Source organism: Eptesicus fuscus, chromosome 11 (assembly GCF_027574615.1).
Source record: "Eptesicus fuscus isolate TK198812 chromosome 11, DD_ASM_mEF_20220401, whole genome shotgun sequence".
Lineage (NCBI taxonomy): Eukaryota > Metazoa > Chordata > Mammalia > Chiroptera > Vespertilionidae > Eptesicus > Eptesicus fuscus.
Window position 1 is genome coordinate 51,705,252 of NC_072483.1, and position 19,467 is coordinate 51,724,718.

General features: G+C 37.8%; 1 protein-coding gene across 3 annotated transcripts in view; it reads right to left on the reverse strand.

Annotated features, from left to right (window-relative positions):
* The window catches only part of LNPK (lunapark, ER junction formation factor), a 77,441-nt gene that overhangs the window by 51,660 nt on the left and 6,314 nt on the right, over window positions 1–19,467 (reverse strand). For all 3 annotated transcript variants that reach the window (XM_008138533.3, XM_028140922.2, XM_054723461.1), the window contains exons 3-5: window positions 18,624–18,665; window positions 17,666–17,853; window positions 5,660–5,718 (exon numbers count right to left, since the gene is read on the reverse strand). In XM_008138533.3, coding sequence (XP_008136755.1) covers window positions 5,660–5,718; window positions 17,666–17,853; window positions 18,624–18,665 — 289 coding nt within the window. The remainder of the gene's footprint in view (window positions 1–5,659; window positions 5,719–17,665; window positions 17,854–18,623; window positions 18,666–19,467) is intronic.

Consider the following 19,467-nt stretch of genomic DNA (forward strand, 5'->3'; position numbering starts at 1 on the left):
GAAAGCAGCTATACACAACACAAATGAATGGGCATGGCTGTATTTCAATAAAAACAGAGATTTGAATTCCATACAAATTTAACATGCTACAAAATATTATTCTTTTGAATTTTTTCAATGATTTAAAAATGTTCAAACCCAACTAAAGGACTTGTATGCATGCATATAAGCATAACCAATGGACACAGACACTAGGGGGTGAGGGCATGTGCTGGGCAGTGGGAGTGGCCAGGGAGGGGTCAATGGGGAGAAGGGAGACATATGTAATACTTTCAACAATAAAGAATTAAAAAAAAAAATGTTCAAACCATTCCTAGATCATGAGCTATACAAGGACCTAGCTCACAGGCTGTAGTTGCCAACCCTTAATGTAATCTATACTTTCCAACTTGTAAAACAAAGGAAATAAAACAAACAAAAAAAGGCAAGCACATGACAAATAGCTTCAGATTATATATATATATATATATATATATATATATATAGCCTGACTTTATGCTTAAAAAAATGTGTAAGACTGCAAGACAAGGAGGCATCGACCAGACTGTCGGGCCTCAGAGGGAGGGTAGGGGAGGGTGGGGGTAGCGGGGAGAGATCAACCAAAGGACTTGTGTGCATGCATACGAGCCTAACCAATGGTTAAGGACAACAGGGGGGTGGGGGCATCCATGGGGAGGGGTGTGGGATGGGAATGGGGGGATGAGGACAAATATATGACACCTTAATCAATAAAGAAATTTAAAATAAATAAATAAATAAATAAATAAATAAATAAAAAATAAATAAAATAGGGAAATTGTTAGTAAGCCAGTCACAGTTTATCCAGAAAAAAGAACAATAGTACCTGTGAAGTTGATAACTGCTTTTAGGTGAATATTTTTTAAACCATTAACCCATCAGAATGGGAGCATATTTGTTAATTATTAGAAAATAATATTTGTACATTTTTAAAAACATTTTCACATGACAGTTTCCTAATAAAACTCTGTATTTTTGTTTTAAGAATTTTATAAAATAATTAATATTTTTAAAAAAATAAAAAAATGAAGACTGCAAGACAATCTTTTATAAAGCCTATATTAAATGTATATGCAATACCTATTCAAATGAATTAGTAAAAATTTTTTAAACAAAAGGATCTCTAAAATAAATTTTTAAAGCATAATCTTTTTATATAATAACCATGTCCTGATGTGCCTCTTTCTCTTTCATTCACACATTTGAATAAAAGAGAAAAAAGCATATATGGCAAACTCAATATCTGGTGAAATAAAAATGTTTAAATAAAAAATTTCACACATTTGATTTCCTTAGAAAAGTGTTTCCAAGGACTTACTGTATTTTTCACCATTTTGCTAGTTCCATAAAGTCAGAAAGCATATTTGTTTTAAACTTCTTACTATCCTCCCAGAAGCTACTATATTACTAAATACCACTGGAAACAATACAATAAACTTAATTTCCTTAATCTGATTTTAAAAAGTATCAATATTTTTTTAACCATATCAAATAGCCTACTTAATGGTTAATCAGGAACTAGACAAGTTTACCTGCTATCCCACTTCAATATTATACTGGGTCTTAACCCATTAACTAAGGCAAGAAACATTTTAAAAGAGTAAGAATTGAAAAAGAAAAGTTAGTGCCATCAGGCCACATGTGTATAACACTTAACAGTATTTGTATGCTTTTACATGTATTTTTGTTCAGTACTTGGCAATAGTCCTGCCAAAACAAATATTTCTTTCCATTTTATAAATTAAGAAACTTGAGGTTCAGATAATTTAAATTTATTTGGAGGATAAAAAGATGACTAGTATGTCTGGAGGAAAAATGAAAAAAGGAGAGTGGAAGGAGATAAAGTTAGAGAAATGGCATACTAGGTGTACCAGTTAATAATGCGGACTTTTTCAATAGATGGAGTTACACATAAGTTGATATATATGTGATTTGATATGTATGCTATTTTGTTGTATTGACAGCAAGCTTCAAAACTTCATGTGTCAAATTTTCTGAAGGTGTTAAGATCATAGATATTTTTACACTTAAAAATGTCGAATTTTGTGCCAAAAAAAGAGCATTTGTGGAAAGTTTTAATTCATTACTTTATTTTGAAGAAAAGTGCTGCTGAATACTTGAGGAAGCTTATGGTGAACATGCTCCATCTCAAAATACTTGTGAACGCTGGTTTAAACGCTTTAAAAGTAATGATTTCAATGTGAAAGACAAAGAATGGCCAGGTCAACAGAAAAAGTTTGAAGACCAACAATTACAAGCATTATTAGATTAAGATGTGTGTCAAACTGAAAAACAACTTGCAGAAAGATTAAACATTGCTCAGCAAACAATTTCCAATTGTTTACAAGCAATGGGAAAGATTTTACAGGAAGGAAAATGGGTGCCACATCAACTGAACGAAAGACCAATGGAAAACCGCAAAGTCAGCAATGAAATGTTGCTTCAACGGCACAAAAGAAAGTCTTTTTTGCATCGAATTGTGACTGGTGATGAAAAGTAGATTTATTTTGAGAATCCCAAATGCACAAAATCATGGGTTGGTCCAGGTCAACCATCAACATCAACTGCAAGGCCAAATCGCTTTGGAAAGAAGACAATGCTCTGCGTTGGGTGGGATCAGGAAGGTGTGGTGAATTATGAGCTTCAAAAACCAGGTGAAATCGTTAATACTGATCGATACCAACAACAAAAAATCAATTTGAACCACGCTTTGATCGTGAAAGACCAGAATTTGCCAGAAGACATGGCAAAGTAATTTTGCTTCATGATGACGCACCATCACATACTTCAAAACCAGTTAAAGACATGTTAAAAGATCTTGCCTGGGAAGTATTAACCCACCCGCCATATACACCAGACCTTGCTCCTTCAGATTACCACTTGTTCCGATCGATGGCACACGCACTTTCTGAGCAGTACTTCAAACCGTACGAAGAAGTGGAAAATTGGGTCTCTAAATGGTTTGCCTCAAAACAAGAAAAGTTCTATTGGGATGGTATCCACAAATTACCTGAAAGATGGGGGAAAAGTGTAGCTAGCGATGGACATTACTTTGAATAAAGTACTTTTGATGTTTCTCTTGAAATTACCGTGTTTTGATTATAAAATCCGCATTATTAACCGATAGACCAGAAAGTTGAGGTAAGAATTCAAATTTTACTTTGGTTGCCATAAGAAGCCATTAGAAATTTTAGAGACACAAGATCTGATTTAAAATAGACTGGTTATATAGCCCTGGCCAGGTGGCTCAGTTAATTGGAGTGTTGTCCCACTTCAATTGCAAGTTCGATTCTCAGGCTGGGCACATACCTAGGTTGCAGGTTCAATCCCCAGTCAGGGAGTGTGTGGGAGGCAACCGATCCATGTTTCTCTCTCACATCAATGTATCTCTGCTTTTTCTTTCTAGATGATTGCATTGAGGCAGAATTAAATGCCAATAGAGAATATCCAACAGAAACAGGTGATGCAAAAGAGAGGATAATTCTAGGAAAGGGTAATTATAAGAGCAAAGTTCTTGAGATGGCCAGAGAGCATCTAGAATCCAGGGCATAAATGGAGGCTTAGCCACATACATGATCAAAGTCATTCTTCCAGAATTTCATGAAGGATGACAACATACTTAGTAATAGATGGAGCTAACAATATGTTCGGTGGCAGAGGTAGCTCCCATCTGTTTACATCTATTTTCTCCATAAACTGAGACTATCAGGCGAGAGTGGCCAGGTAGATTTTTGTGTGGTTTTGTTTGTGGCTTCTGAATTTTTATTCGGTTGGTTAGTTTGTTAGTTGGTTGGTTTTATTTTGGCTTGGTTCTGCAGTTTTGGCAGAGAGGTAGGTATTAGAAATTTGAGGAAAAATACAATCTCAAACAATGCTCTCAAAAAGGAAAACCGTGAATCTACTAGGGAACTATAAAATAAGACTGTGCAATGTTGAGTGTACATTGGTGTTTGCAATAAGTCTGGTCAACATGTTGTATGATTTTCCTCTAACAAATTTAGCTTTTCTGATGCAGGCATAGATTAAGCATATAAATGTTTTTAACTAGGACAGGGTTTTGGCAGTCACTGATTAAGCATATAATTATGTTTAAAGAGGGTATGGTTTTCCCAGACAAGTAGACTGGGAAAGAGATCAAATGAATCAGGAGAGCCTGCAAGGAATGGTCAGGGCTAGACCACAGAACCTCAACTGTGTTCAAATAATAAGCAAGTAGGGCAGTTTGAAAGTCATATAATATATCTGTATGACCCTTATCTGGATCCTGAGTCAAACACACGAAATATTTTTAAAGCAAATTATATTTATGAGATAACTAGAAATTTAATACTCTCATATTTAAAAATATTAAGAATTCTTTTCAAAGAAACAAACAAACAAAACAAAACCAAAAAAACCTCACAGATTCAGACAAGATTGGTGGTTTCCAGGGGGGAAGTAGATGGGGGAGGATCAAATATATGGTGATGATGGAAACTAGACTATTGGTAGCTAGCAAACTATAGTGTATACAGATATCAAATTACAATGTTGTACACTTGAAACTTATGTAATGTTATTACCCTATGTTAACCTCAGGATTTTTAAAAATTCTTTTTCAGCTGTTATAATGTATTGTGTTAATTATTTTAAAAGTCTGTTATGGATAGATATACTTGGGATATACTTCAGAATAATACAGAAGGTAGATAAGTGGGGGTAAAAATGAAACAAGATTGACCATGAGTTAAAGACTGTTTAGGTTGTATGATAGCTATAAGAGGGTTCATTATATTATTCAGTCTACTTTTATATATGTTTGAAATTTTCTATAATGAAAAGTAAAAACAAAAAAACAAAACACACAGAAAAAGAAAAGTTAAAACAAGAAAAAATAAGTCACATAAATTTTATTAAAAATTAAATTGGCACCGAGACCGGTTTGGCTCAGTGGATAGAGCATCAGCCTGCAGACTGAAAGGTCGCAGGTTCGATTCCAGTCAAGGGCATGTACCTTGGTTGCGGGCACATCCCCAGTGGGGGGTGTGCAGGAGGCAGCTGATCGATGTTTCTCTCTCATCGATGTTTCTAACTCTCTATCTCTCTCCCTTCCTCTCTATAAAAAAATCAATAAAATATATATTTTTAAAAAATTTTAAATTGGCATATCTTTGGTTAATTATAGCTCATAGTTTTAAGATCTGAAAATCCTTAAAATCTGTACACATACAGAACAAATACAGACTATTTTATCATAATTTGCATATTTCAATAAAAACAAAAGCCTAGGGGCTGTGAGGTTACAGAGAATGGTGCAATTAATAAAATAAATAAAAAGATATATAACTGTATTTTACTCCATAATAACATAAGATTTCTATAAAGATTAATTTAACAAATATAATTTCTCTTGATTTAAATAAATGAATTATTTTGTTTTGTGTAAATGAAAATTCTAAATGAACAAGACAGAAATAACACAAATGAAAAGTGGAACCATCTTGATCATTCATAACCTTTCTTATGCTTCACAGTAAACAACTCTTCAATATTTACCATGTTTGTCATTTCCATATAACATTTCATAACCTGCCATTTAATTACAAACCAATGCACTATGAGTTTTCTAAAGTATTTATACAAACTTAGAAATTCAACTTACTATTTCTTTCTGTTCTCTTGGAAAAGAAGAATATAAGCACTGTTCTTATGCTCCAGATGCTATAGAGGTGGCAAAATTCAGAAACAAAAATCATTAGAATAAGTAAATTAGAAGCAAAATCATTAGAATAAGTAAATTTAATTTTAAAATTAAAACGAATACACATTTTCATTAGAGTTAGGTTCATTGTTTCCTTTTCTTTCAGAGACATCAGAAGTATACCTGTGCTTTCAAAAGAGTTCTCAATCTAAAATCCATGGGCCTTCTGAGGCTTTTCTGAATTGCAAAATTGCCTTTGTGTAAATAAATGCATTTCTCTGGAGAGATCACTGCTTTCATCATTCTCAAAGAGGTCAATGAACCCCACAAAAGATTAGGAACAAAATTTAGAATCCCTTCGTACTAAGTAAGTATCAACTCCAAGAATATATTTATCCTATGCATTAAGGGAAAAACATGTTTTTTAAAATCCAGAGCATTATACAAAAGTAAGTAGCTACTCTTTCCCTATTATTTAACATTGGAGGGATCTTCTCAACTAATAGAATAAGCTATGTGGAGGGAAATAAAGTCAAATAAACATTGATGAGTAAATTTAGCTAAATACTTCCTTCCAAAGATTTTATGAGGATAATTGTTTAAACCCTGCATTAGGAAGCCAGTAAATAATATTACAAGTACTGAAAAGAAAATCAAAGAATGATCCTAATCACAAATTTGTCAAGGTCATCTTTTAAATTTAATGTAAACATAGCAAAATATCTTTCTCCATAGAACATGGCAGACTAAGTATACAAACATTATTCATCATTTTATAAAAGAAATATTGTATCTGAATATGAATTCAAATAAGTATGGCACTGAGTTCATTACCCTAAAATATTATTGCTATTCTTGGGAGTCAGCCTGCAAGACAATCACAAGTGTACTCTATCTCCTGGTATTCACATCTTTGTGTAGTCCTCTCTCATCAGTGTTGATCTGTGTGACCAATAGCACATGGCAGGAGGGATAGTATGTCACAACAAGATTACCTTATAAAAGACTACAGCTTGCATCTTGGACCTCCTTTTCCACTCACTATCTTTCTCTCTCTCTTGGATTACTCATTCTGAGAGAAGCCAGCTGCTATGACATGAGGATATTCAAGGAACTCTATAGAAATGCCCTTGTGGCAAGGAACAGAGGTCTCTGGCAAACAGCCAGTGAGGAGCTGAAGCCTGCCAACAACTACATGTGTGAGCTTAGAAGTAAATTCTCCAGCCTTAGTTAAGCCTTTAGATAACTATAGCCCCAGCCAGCAGCTTAAATGAAATTTGTACACTCTGTATATGAATAAAAGACCCTGAGCCAGAACCACCTAACTAAGCTGCTCCCACATTCCTGCCCCTCAAGAACTATAAAAGATAATAAATATTTGTTGATTTAAGCTAATAAATTCTGGGGCAATTTGTTACACAGCAACAGATAACTAATACTTGTTTTTTATATTGTTATTTACTTTTATGATCTGAAAACACGAAATAACCAGCACCAGATTCCCACATGGTACTTGAACAGCTACCTAAACACTAAAAAATCCCTGAATATTATCCTTATCAAGGAAAGGACGATGAGAGAAGAGGTTAAACATAAGGCTCATAACCTCAAGGATCCCACAACAGTAGAAAAATCCCATGATATTCCTCCACTTCAAACAAATTGAAATAGTGGCAAGCTGAGAGATGAATTAGAAAAAAAGTACAGGGAACAAAAACAGAGAACACAAGAGAAGAAATCACAGAGATAGTGCCTGGAATTCTATAGTAAATCAGTAAATTTTCTTAAATGAGTAGATACTTTTTTAAAAACATATGTAATTTTTGCCCTGGCCGGTGTGGCTCAGTTGACTGAGCATCGTCCAATGTACCAAAAAGTTGCCGGTTCGATTCCCAGTCAGGGCACATGCCCAGGTTGCAAATTTGATAGCTGGTCGGGGTGCATACAACCAATTAACGTTCTTCTCTCACTTAGATGTTTCTTTCTCTCCCTCTCTCTCTCTCTCTCTCTCTCTCTCTCTCTCTCTCTCTCTCTCTCTCTCTTTCTCTCCACCTTCCTCTCTCCCTAAAATCAATAAAAACGTATTTTAAAAAAACAAACATGTAATTTTCAAAGTATATAAACTACAAGAATTAAAATAGACTCCCTTACTTCAAAATAAAACTCATTAATTCACCATCATAGGCAATAAATTCTCCCTTTGGTTTTGATCAGAACTACTGCAGGAGAAAGTGAGCTATCAAATTTCCATGTGTCAAGTCTTCAAGACTTGAAAGTGTAGAACATGTAAGTTATTCTTTAAGGCTAAATTAAATGAAATTCATGGCATTTAAAAATTAAATTTAGAAAAATAATTAAAGTCCATCAGGAATCTATGTTTTATTTATCCCAAGAAAGGTTTTTCTCTCCAAATTAAATATAATTTTTGAAAATGTGGCAACATATTTTCTGGAGACATTGAAGATACCATTACTGACTCCTACTTTGAGAACAGTGACAATCAAAATTTCCCCTTCCTCTTCAAGAAATAATCCAAAAAACAAAAATTCCTTTTCTGGTAAAACTAAGATATCGCTAAAACCCAACCCTCAAAATATGTGGAAGGGCTCCCAAAAGCAATGGAAATCATGCAGGGACTCAAAAGAGTTGAAGCAGAGAAGAAAAATTGCTTATCTCACAAAGAGGTAGCAAGAGAAACTTCTCAAAGTATAATAAAGCCTTGTTTATCACAATAAAAATAAGACATACATGCTATAGGCAGAAACTTCTTAGTTTGGTCCCATCAATGACACAGAGAAGGCGGGGCTTAAAGAGAAATCATTCATTCATTCTGCCAAACTTAAGTGCTCTCTTTCCAACAACCACATAAGCCCTATCCAATTTATTAAAATGATTTTAGGTGAGATTTCAATACTATATAAAACTAAAAATTAAAAATATATAGGTCTCAATATTTAAAACTATATTGACTATTTTGTCTGTTTATTTAACTATCAAAGGTTTTGCAAGACTAACCTTCAAATTCAGACAGAAAAAGAATGATTTATTTTGATATAAGGCAGGCATCAAGCTTTACATTTAAATTTAACTTTTATTTTTCAGTATAACTCAACACCATTTCCCCCCAATGATTTGAAATGTCATCTCTATGTATATCCTATATAATAAAAGAGACACATGTAAATTGACCGTACCTCCGCTACACTCACCAGCCAATCAGGAGTATGCAAATTAGCCTGACAAAGATGTGGGGTTAATTTGCATACACAGGCGCCAGGCGGAGAACTGGTGGAGAGTAGAGCGGCTTGGGGAACTTGGCTCCCCAAGCTACCAGACGGAGAGCAGAGAGGGAGAGCTGGCGGCTTGGAGGACTTGGCAGAGCAGGAGGCCGTGGGACGGAGACAGAGCAGGAAAGGGAAACCAAGAGTGTGGGGAGCACCAGGAATTCTGGGAATAATTCTGGTGGCAGCCCCAGGACCGGAAGCGGAAGCCCAGAGTGCAGGGAGCACCAGGAATGCTGGGTATCATAGTTCTGGTGGCAGACAGATCTCCTAGACACTAGAGCAAAGTGAGCCTGGAGCAAGATACTGTTGCGGTGGGGGATGGAGGGAAAGCAAAGGTCAGAGACATAAGTAAAATCAGAGTGTACAGGTAAAATTAAAGGGAAGATATCCTAAAACTTCCAGGAAATCTCCACCAATGAAACAAAGAAAAAAAAAAGCCTCTATTATTCTGTGAGCAACAAACCAAACTGGGTTGGGGTCTTCAGACAATTCACTCATATGATTGCAAAGACAGACAGAAACTCCCGGATTGGAGAGGGCTCCCCTGAGGGCTCCCAGATTGGAGAGGGTGCAGGTCGGGCTGAGGGACCCACCCCCCGTGCATGAATCTTCATGCACCGGGCCCCTAGTCTTACCTAATAATAGACAAACATGTAAATCGATCGTACCTCCGCTACACTCACAGCCAATCAGGAGTGAGTATGCAAATTAACCCAACAAAGATGGAAGGTTAATTTGCATATGCAGGCATGGAGCAACCAGCCGGGGTGGGATGCCTGCTATGAGGGGGAGGGAGGGGGGCAGGGGGAGCTACAGGAGTGGTGTTCCGGCCTAGAGCGAGGACTTGGCGGCTCCCGGGCGGCCCAAGAGTGGGGACTTGGAGGCTCCCAGGTGGACGGGAGCAAAGACAGGGGAAGGAAGGCCTATTCTTGCATGAATATCATGCAATGGGCCTCTAGTATATATATAAAAAGAGATAATGTGCAAATTAGGACACCGTAATGGGTCACAACTGGACAGAAGGAGGTTGCGCGCACAGGTGAGGCCCAGAGTGGAAACGGAGACAGAGACAGGGGGGCCTGCCCGAGCCGGTGCGGCGGCTCGGGCGGCCCCGGAGTGGACATAGGCAGGAGGCCCGGGGAACGCTGCAAGTCAGGCGCAGGTCCCGCCCCCCCGCAGTGCCCGTCTGGCCTGACTCCCGTGGCGGCTGGCGCTGCACAAGTCAGGCGTGGGTCCCGGCCTGCCCGCAGTGCCAGAGAAGCAGGGTTTCAGATAAGGGGATGCAGCAGTCCACTGCTATCTTGAGTTTGTGGTTTCCAAGAAAACAGCCAGAAGGGATGATAAACCCTCTGCAAACGGCAAACGGCTCAGCCAGGGCCTATCTAAGCAGGGGCTTCATTTAAATCGAGCCTTTCCCACAGTGAATGACCCCAACACTCCCTGGATCAGGCAGGTTCCTGTGGAGCGCAATCTGCACACAATACAGGGCCCCAGTTCCGTTCAGGCGATCTCATGCACATTAGCTCAGGGCAGTGGGGAAGGAAGGGAAAAGGTATCAATGGCATCACGACCACAACCGGTCACCAGGAGGTGCATGGAGCACCTCTTGGCCTGGTGACCCACGGGGTGCCTCCTCACACGGCAGGAGGCGGGGTGCCGCTTTGCGTGATTTCAATCGCACACTGGGCCTCTAGTCATATATAAAAACCATACATAAAAAATCCTTTGGGGATTTATTTCTGGATTCTTTGTCTCTTTGGTCTGTGTCTCTATTTATACATTGTACCAAACTTTTAATTAATAAAGTTTTATAATGAATTTGATGCCTCGTAGACCTCTGCTTCTCATTCTTCTCCTTTTTTAGAATTTCCAAGACTATTTTTGGGTGCTTATTTTTTCATTAAAGTATTGTTGTTATTTTTATTATGATCACACATTTTTAGATTAATTCAGGGAAAACTGATCTCATAACAATATTGAGTCTTCAAATCAAAGAATGGGATGTGTCTCTTAATTATGTCTCAGTACATAATACTTTAAGTATAAAATTCTATCAAGTGAATATCTATCAATATTCAAGTATTATCAATATTGCAAAGGGAATACTTGCAAAATGATTTTCTTACCTACCAAAGTAAATACAGTTGACTTCTGACAACACAGGTTTGAATTATGTGGGTCCACTTATATGTGGAATTTTTTTTCAATAAATGTTATTTTCTCTTCCTTATAATTTTCTTAATACCATTTTCTTTTCTCTAGCTCACTTTAAAAAAACAGTACAATACACATAACACACAAAATATGTATTAATCAACTATTTATGTTATTGTTAAGGCTTCCTGGAAATAGTAGGCTATTAGTAATTAAAACTTTGGGAAGTCAAAAGCTATATGTGGATTGCTAGCTGCATAGGAGTGTGGAGGGGGGGTCATTGCCCCTAACCCCACCTGGTTCAAGAGTCAACTGTATTCTCCTTGAGTAAAAATATCAGAAAATGTTCACAGATATCTTCTCCTTTAAAAGCCAACTATAATTGATGAGAGATACTTTGTATTCTTATTAGAGTGCCATGAAACAAATATTTAACTTTCTTCAAAAGGCTACAAATGATCACTTCTTAGCCTTTTGGCTGAGATCAAGCAAAGTACCTGTTTTTATCAGTGTAAAAAGCTACAATTTATGTTTTTCAACCTTCTAGCTGGGTTGAGAAAATATGTTACTAGCTAGTTGGAAGAAGGAGGAGTGTGAAAGTGGAATAAAAATTATACAATATTAAAGCCCTATCCTCAAATGGCTTTCAATTTAGTACAACAGCAATTTTCAAAAAGTATGCCACAGCATACTGGTATGGCACAAGAATTTGTAAAACATGCAATACCTGAGCACTGACCTCTCCCCTTACACTGTCAAATAAAAAATGTCAACAGCCAACACAATAATAGCGGTAAATCAGTATTATACCTGTTTAATTTTTTGTTTTTTTGTCAGATTGGCTAAAGATTATTCTTTGGTGTGTCTCGTAATTTTAGTAATTAGTTTATGTGTGCCATGAGATGAAAAAGGTTGAAAATCACTGTGACAGAAAAACAAGAAAACATACGAAACAGGAATAGGACCACTTTCCTCAGTTCTTTTGCTTACAATCCCCTCCCTCACTCCAATAACCCCATTTAAGAGGCAAAAAGAAGGGTGAAAAAACACAGGGAAAATAATCCTATGGGAGGGTCAACATTTTATGCTAACTGGTTTCTGAAAGGATCTTACAGCGAATGAAACTTCTAGAAAGTTATAATCTGTAAGAATAGGGTATCTAGGAGTAAAAGTCTATAAGGTTGCTTGTAGAGTCTGTCAAGATAGAGACAAAGCTTCACGGTTGTTCACTCTTAGAAAATGAACCAACTCTCAAGGTAATGCATATCTGCCAGCATAATGTAGAAATACAAAAATTTAACTGTAACCTCTTCCACCTCACTAAGCATAGCCTTAATACTCCTATGAAATAAGTTCAGCATACTATAATTTCAATTTTAGTACGAGTTGCAAAGATCAGAGACATATAAATATATTATTGAATCTGAAAGGCAGAAAAACAATAGGTTGAAATCACAGCAAGTTCCTCCATATTACAACCTGAAAAGATATAATTAAACCTCAAAGCATCTTATAAAATACTAGAGGCCCAGTGCACAAAATTCGTGCATGGAGGGGGGGGGTGTCCCTCAGCCCAGCCTGTACCCTCTCCAATCTGGGACCCTCGAGGGATGTCTAACTGCCCGTTTAGGCCCGATCCTAAACAGGCAGTTGGACATCCCTCTCACAATCCAGGACAGCTGGCTCCCAACTGATCACCTGCCTGCCTTCCTGATTGCCCTTAACCGCTTCTGCCTGCCAGCCTGATCACCCCCTAACCACTCCCATGCCAGCCTGATTGATGTCTAACTGCTCCCCAGCCAGCCTGTTTGCCCCCAACTTCCCTCCTCTGCCAGCTTGGTCACCCCTAACTGCCCTCCCCTGCAGGGTTGATCACCTCCAACTGCCCTCCCTTGCAGGCCTGGTGCCTCCCAACTGCCCTCCCCTGCTGGCCATCTTGTGTCCACATGGGGGCAGCTATATTGTGTGTTGCAGTGATGGTCAATCTGCATATTACTCTTTTATTAGATAGGATAGAGGCCTGGTGCATGGATGGGGGTTGACTGGTTTGCCCTGAAGGGTGGGGGTTCCCTTGGGGTGTGGGGCGGCCTGAGCGAGGGGCCTGTGGTGGTTTGCAGGCTGGCCACACCCCCTGGCAACCCAAAAGGAGGCCCTGGTATCTGGAATTTATTTACCTTCTACAATTGAAACTTTGTAGCCTGGAGCAAAGCCAAGGCTGATGCTCGCTCCTCGCTCCTCGGCCAGCAGCGATTTCTGTTGGAGTTAATTCACCTTCTATAATTGAAACTTTGTAGCCTTGAGTGGAGGCTTAGGCCGGCAACAGGAGGTGTGGAAAGCTTGGCTTCTTTTGTTACCGTGGAAACCTAAGCCTCCCTCCCACTCTCACTGGCTGTAGCCATCTTGGTTGGGTTTATTTGCATATTTGCTCCTGATTGGCTGGTAGGCGTGGCTTAGGCGTAGCGAAGGTGCAGTCAATTTGCATATTACTCTATTATTAGGTAGGATACTAGCCCTGCACACGAATCCGTGCACCAGTAGCTCGCCAGTAGCTCGCTGCCGCCCTCCAGTAGCTCTCCGCCCGCTGCCCTGCCCTACTGTAGCTCAACCCCTGATCCCCCTCATAGCTTGCTGCCCTACCCCCTCCTTTAGCTCACTGCCCCACCCTCCTGCTGATCTGTGATCGGGTCATTATGTGGTCGGTCATTACACTTCACAACGTAATGACCATTTGCATATCACCTCTTTATTATATAGGATTAGTAATCCTATATAATAAAGAGGTGATATGCAAATTGACCATCACTCCAACACACAAGATGGCTGCCCCCATGTGGACACAAGATGGCCGCCACAAGATGGCCAGCAGGGGAGGGCAGTTGGGGGCGATCAGGCCAGCAGGGGAGGTCAGTTGGAGGGAACCAGGATGGCAGGGAAGGGCAGTTGGAGGGAACCAGGCTGGCAAGGGAGGGCAGTTAGGGGTGACTGGGCCAGCAGGGGAGGACAGTTGGGGGCGACCAGGCCTGCAAGGGAAGACAGTTGGGGGCGATCAGGCCTGCAGGAGAGGGCAGTTGGGGGCAACCAGGCTGGCAAGGGAGGGCAGTTGGGGGTGACCAGGCCGGCAGGGGAGGGCAGTTAGGGGCAATCAGGCAATCGGGCAGGCAGGTAGGCGAGTGGTTGGGAGCCAGCAGTCCTGGATTGTGAGAGGGATGTCTGACTGCCCGTTTAGGCCCGATCCCGGTGGTATTGGGCCTAAACGGGCAGTCGGACATCCATCAAGGGGTCCCAGATTGCAGAGGGTGCAGGCTGGGCTGAGGGACACACACACACCCCGCTCCCCGTGCACAAATTTCGTGCACCAGGCCTCTAGTCTATCATAAAAGACCATTTTGAAACAGTTATGATTATGCAATATATGCTTAGCCTTGAATCCATGACTTCTCAGTCCAGTAAAAGTATTTGGAAAACCTGGACTGAAGAGATAGCAGTCACATTTTGCACTTATTGAATGGACTTCTAAGCTGTGCAATCAATGAAGACAGTGATAAGTAAAGCAATACATTTTATTGTTCCTTTTGCCTCCATTTCTTTAAACAAACCCTGGTCCAGACCTCAAAACTTTTATTTCCAAAGGATACGAGTCCAGGGATAAGCTTGAGCAATACTAACACTACACACAAAAGAAAATGTCCTTTGGTAAGTCTTCCTTCTATCTAGCACAACATCCACTTTCACGTTGTTGTATTTTATTTCATGCTTTTTTGATTGTCATCAATCAGAAGGACAATTCTATTCTTTGTTGGGTAACTGGTTTATGCTTCCAAGGGAGAAAAGTTCACTGAAATAGAAGCTGCAGCAGTTGAGAACCAGGTCACTGACATGAATGAGACAAAGTGAGAAATGGCTCTGAAGCTTAACCAGCCAAGAAATACTAGATGCAGGTGATGCAGAACAGTCAGGGGACAAAGTAAGAATAATAAAGCTTCATACTCAAAATAGTAGAAAGATCAAAATGAAGAAAAACAAACATTTTTAAAGAATTGAAATTTTTCTACTTTTAAAAACAATTAGTATATGATTTGCAAAAAAAAAGTCTTCTGAATCGTAACAGCAGATCCAGTAAATCACAGTGTGTGGGTAGCCATTAAAATTAGTATAGTAATGCTAATTCCCTTTCTAAATTTCTTTTCTCCCATCTTTTTATGAAAAAAAAACAAGGAAAACGAGAGAAAGTAGCACAGCATTATAAAGTCTGCTACTAGACCTAAAGTAAGAAACAATCCAAAAGATTTCCAAAGGAAAATAAAATGGCAAGATATTTACTAGTATTCTGTAATACATATGCACTCTATTTTTGGTTCTTTTTTCTACCTACAAAGTTAAAATTTTATGAGCTCCAGGAGTTCCAATTTGAAAATATACCTTGCACTAAAGACTAAAGAGACAAAAAAAAATTATTATAGTAATCCCTAAGAAAAAAATCCTATCCTTGCCCTAACTGGTTTGGCTCGGTAGATAGAGCATCGGCCTTCGGACTGAAGGGTTCCAGGTTCAATTTCAGTCAAGGGCATGTATCTTGGTTGCGGCACATCCCCAGTAGGGGGTGTGCAGGAAGCAGCTAATGGATGTTTCTCTCTCATTGATGTTTCTAGCTCTCTATCCCTCTCCCTTCCTCTCTGTAAAAAATCAATAAAATATATTTAAAAAAAGATCCTATCCTTCCTCCATGTCAAACCAAAAAAACTAGAATCACCACCTTGATTCCTCCTTTTCCCTTACCTCTTACTTTTTCCCATCAAACTATCTCAGTTTTACTTCCAAAACATTTACAAGTCATCTACGCATCTCCAACTGCCACTAGGCAATCCAACTCATCTTCCATTTTTAGATTACCTCTATAATAGTCTCCTCCCCGTTTCTACTCTTGTCCTCCTCTTAATCTCTACAAAGCAGCACTCATGATCCTTTTAACTTAAATTGCAAGCCATTCTTCCACTAAAACCTTTACAAGCTTCCCATTTCACCCAAAATGAAATTCAAACTTTTATCCATGATTCTCCATGATCTAGATCTTACCTTGATTCTGAAAGTTTACTTCCTCTCTATTACAAATGCCAGACATACCTATTTTTTTGACCCTTAAATAAGTCGTGCTATCTCTTACTTTACAGATTTTGCATTTTTTATTCTCTCTTCTTATACAGAGAATTACTAGAGAGATCTCTCAACTCTTGAATTTTGATGTTGTTTTTAGGACTTAAAGAACACATTGGGCCCAGCTGGTGTGGTTCAATGGTTGAGTGCTAATCTGTGAACTAGTAGGTCACGGTTAGATTCCCACTCAGGGCACATGCCCAGGTTGTGAGCTCAATCCCCAGGAGGGGGTTGTGCATGAGGCAGCCAATCAATGGTTCTCTCTCATCACTGTTTCTATCTCTCTCTGAAATCAATAAAAACATATTTACAAACAAACAAATAAATAAATGAAACAGAGAGATTATCCTAGTGGGTCTAATATAATCTGTTAAACCGTTAAAAGCAGAGGTTTCTACACCCAAGGGCAGAATACAGCAGAAGAGTCAGAAAGATATACAGCAGAAGTTGAAAGAAGATTCTCCCCACAGAGACTCTAGATAAGATCCCAGACCAGCTAATAACCTTGACTTAACACCTGTAAGACCCTACACAGGGAACCAGTCAAGCCATCTGTTCTCACCTTCACAACTGTAATACAACAAATGGGTGTTGTTTTAAGCCACTAAGTTTGTGGCAACAATGAATACAAAGGCCGTTTCCTGACCTTCACGTCCTCCCCAGATTGTGTGAGGGCCCCCATTAATCCTCCCATAGCATTTGGCACTTCTTTTTCATAATATTCATCATACTTAGTACTTAATTTAATGTATGCTGTCTAAACTCTACAGTCAAAAATTCTGTATTTCTTGTGTACCATACACCATTATAATCCAATGTCTATGCAATTGGTACCCATAAAGGTGTACTGACTGAATGGACAAATTTTTTATTCAATTCTCCAATCACAATACATCTTCTATAGTGGACTATATTATAAAATATTTCTATCATAAGGGCCAATTGTTTTATAGCAGTGATTAAAAAGAGGGGAAAACAAGTAGGATGAATGGAATATATTCAGAATCATTGGGGCAGTTGTTTTTTTGTTTGTTTGTTTTACAAACCCTCCCTCACTTGCCACTACCCACAATTTGAAATGCCCACTCCATGCCCAGTACACATAGGGAAGCATGACCTCTATTAGGGAATCACAAAAGATTGCCATAGAGTCCTTCTTACTAATGTGAGTGGGTCATATTCCTCAAGTATGTTGAACTATAAGAAAAGACTTAAAACATCATTTTACTTTTTTAAAGAAATATTTTTCAAAATGCAAAAACAAAGCATATTTATTCAATCTGAGACATTGTTTTTTTCTAATTAAAAAAAAGACTAAATATATTAAAACTGTCTAATCAGAAAGAGAAAACGTCAATAAAAAGAACAATTTACTTACATCAATGGGAAAGTAAAAAATGGGAGTGTCATGGCAAGTCTTGCTGTAAGTTCATCGGGAAGATACCACAAGTATACAATTAAACATGTAAACAAATAGAGAATTGAGGAGTAAAGAATTAATCTTCCAACCCATAATTTTTGTAGTCTCTGATTTTTTTCCCTAAATTCTTCCAATGCTTGAATTTCCTGTTAAGAAAAAATTATTTTATACTATTTAATCTCAAATTTCATAAACATGTTGACAAAAATTTTTCCCATGATAGAGATTATATAGAAAGAACTCTTACATTTCAATGAAATATAATATCTTAATATTTTAAAACAGAACATAATATGAAAAACTAAAATTAAAAATAAATAAAAATACCTATTCTGACAAATCACTTTTTTAAATGCAATATATTAAGATACCATTTTTAACCTATCAAAAATTAGCAAAAATTGGAGGTATGAAACTAGCATCAATAAATAGTATTAAATCAAACAAATAGTAATTCTCCTGTATAAGGTCTATAAAATATTCGGCTATAAAAAGAATTAATAAATATTGAAACAGTGATCTATACTATATTCTTTCAATCCATTCATCACTCTCAGTATTCCCATGAAATAGCCATTTTTAATAATCATAGAAAGCATAAAAAGCTGTGAAGTTTGCAGACTAACAAAAATTGTTGCAGACTATTTTATAATCTACTTTATCGTATCTGTAACATTGATTTACACAATGCTATATACATCTAATTCCATTAGAACAGGCTCTATCGCTTGGCACAATCTTAAATCAGTGATAGACTGGATTTTTTTGAGATTATGTAACATCAGAGTTTTCATGCTTATTCTCTATCATCTCTAAATTCCCATACCAGATGCAGTCTCCAAAATAATATATACTAAAATAATATTTACATAATACCTAAAATGGATTTAAAACACTCCAGAGACAAAGAACTTACCTTATCTATACTTTCCAGAACTTCTACAGTTGAAGGTTTTGTCTGTTACAGAAACAGAAATGAGACACAGCATTAAAACTCGTTATTACAAATTTAGAAACACCTTGATTTATATAATCATAAAAGAACACTTTAACCCAAAATTGTTTTTTCAAATGCTGTCAAACAATATATATTCCTTAGATTTAAATAAAAATTATAATTATAAACAAGACTATATAAGATTAAATAAGCATTTTCCACTTAATGTCTTTTTAGTCCTATAAGTACCTTTTTTTTTTTTAATATATTTTATTAATTTTTTACAGAGAGGAAGAGAGGGATAGAGAGTCAGAAACATCGATGAGAGAGAAACATCGATCAGCTGCCTCTTGCACACCCCCCACCGGGGATGTGCCCACAACCAAGGTACATGTCCTTGACTGGAATCGAACCCGGGACCCCTGAGTCCGCAGGCCGACGCTCTATCCACTGAGCCAAACCGGTTTCGCTATAAGTACCTTTAACTGATAGCTCAATTTTTACCATTCTTAAACCCAACAGAACATATTTTTATCAAGAGAAACAAATTTTCCTCCAAGAAAATTTTTCTTAGATATTATTATTTTTAAAAATTCATATATTAAAAATTCAAGTCTAAAATTAGTCTGATTTTCTATTGCTAAAACTTCACTTAGGACTCTGGAGGTCAAAATCATTCTGAATTCCTAAAGTACTTTTCTGACGACCAGATTTTAAAAGGGCATCTAAAAATACTTTCATTAAAGCAGAGCTTGTTTGTTAAAGGTGTTTTTAATACCACCTAGAATAAAAACCAGCCAAAATGACTCATACAACACTGGAG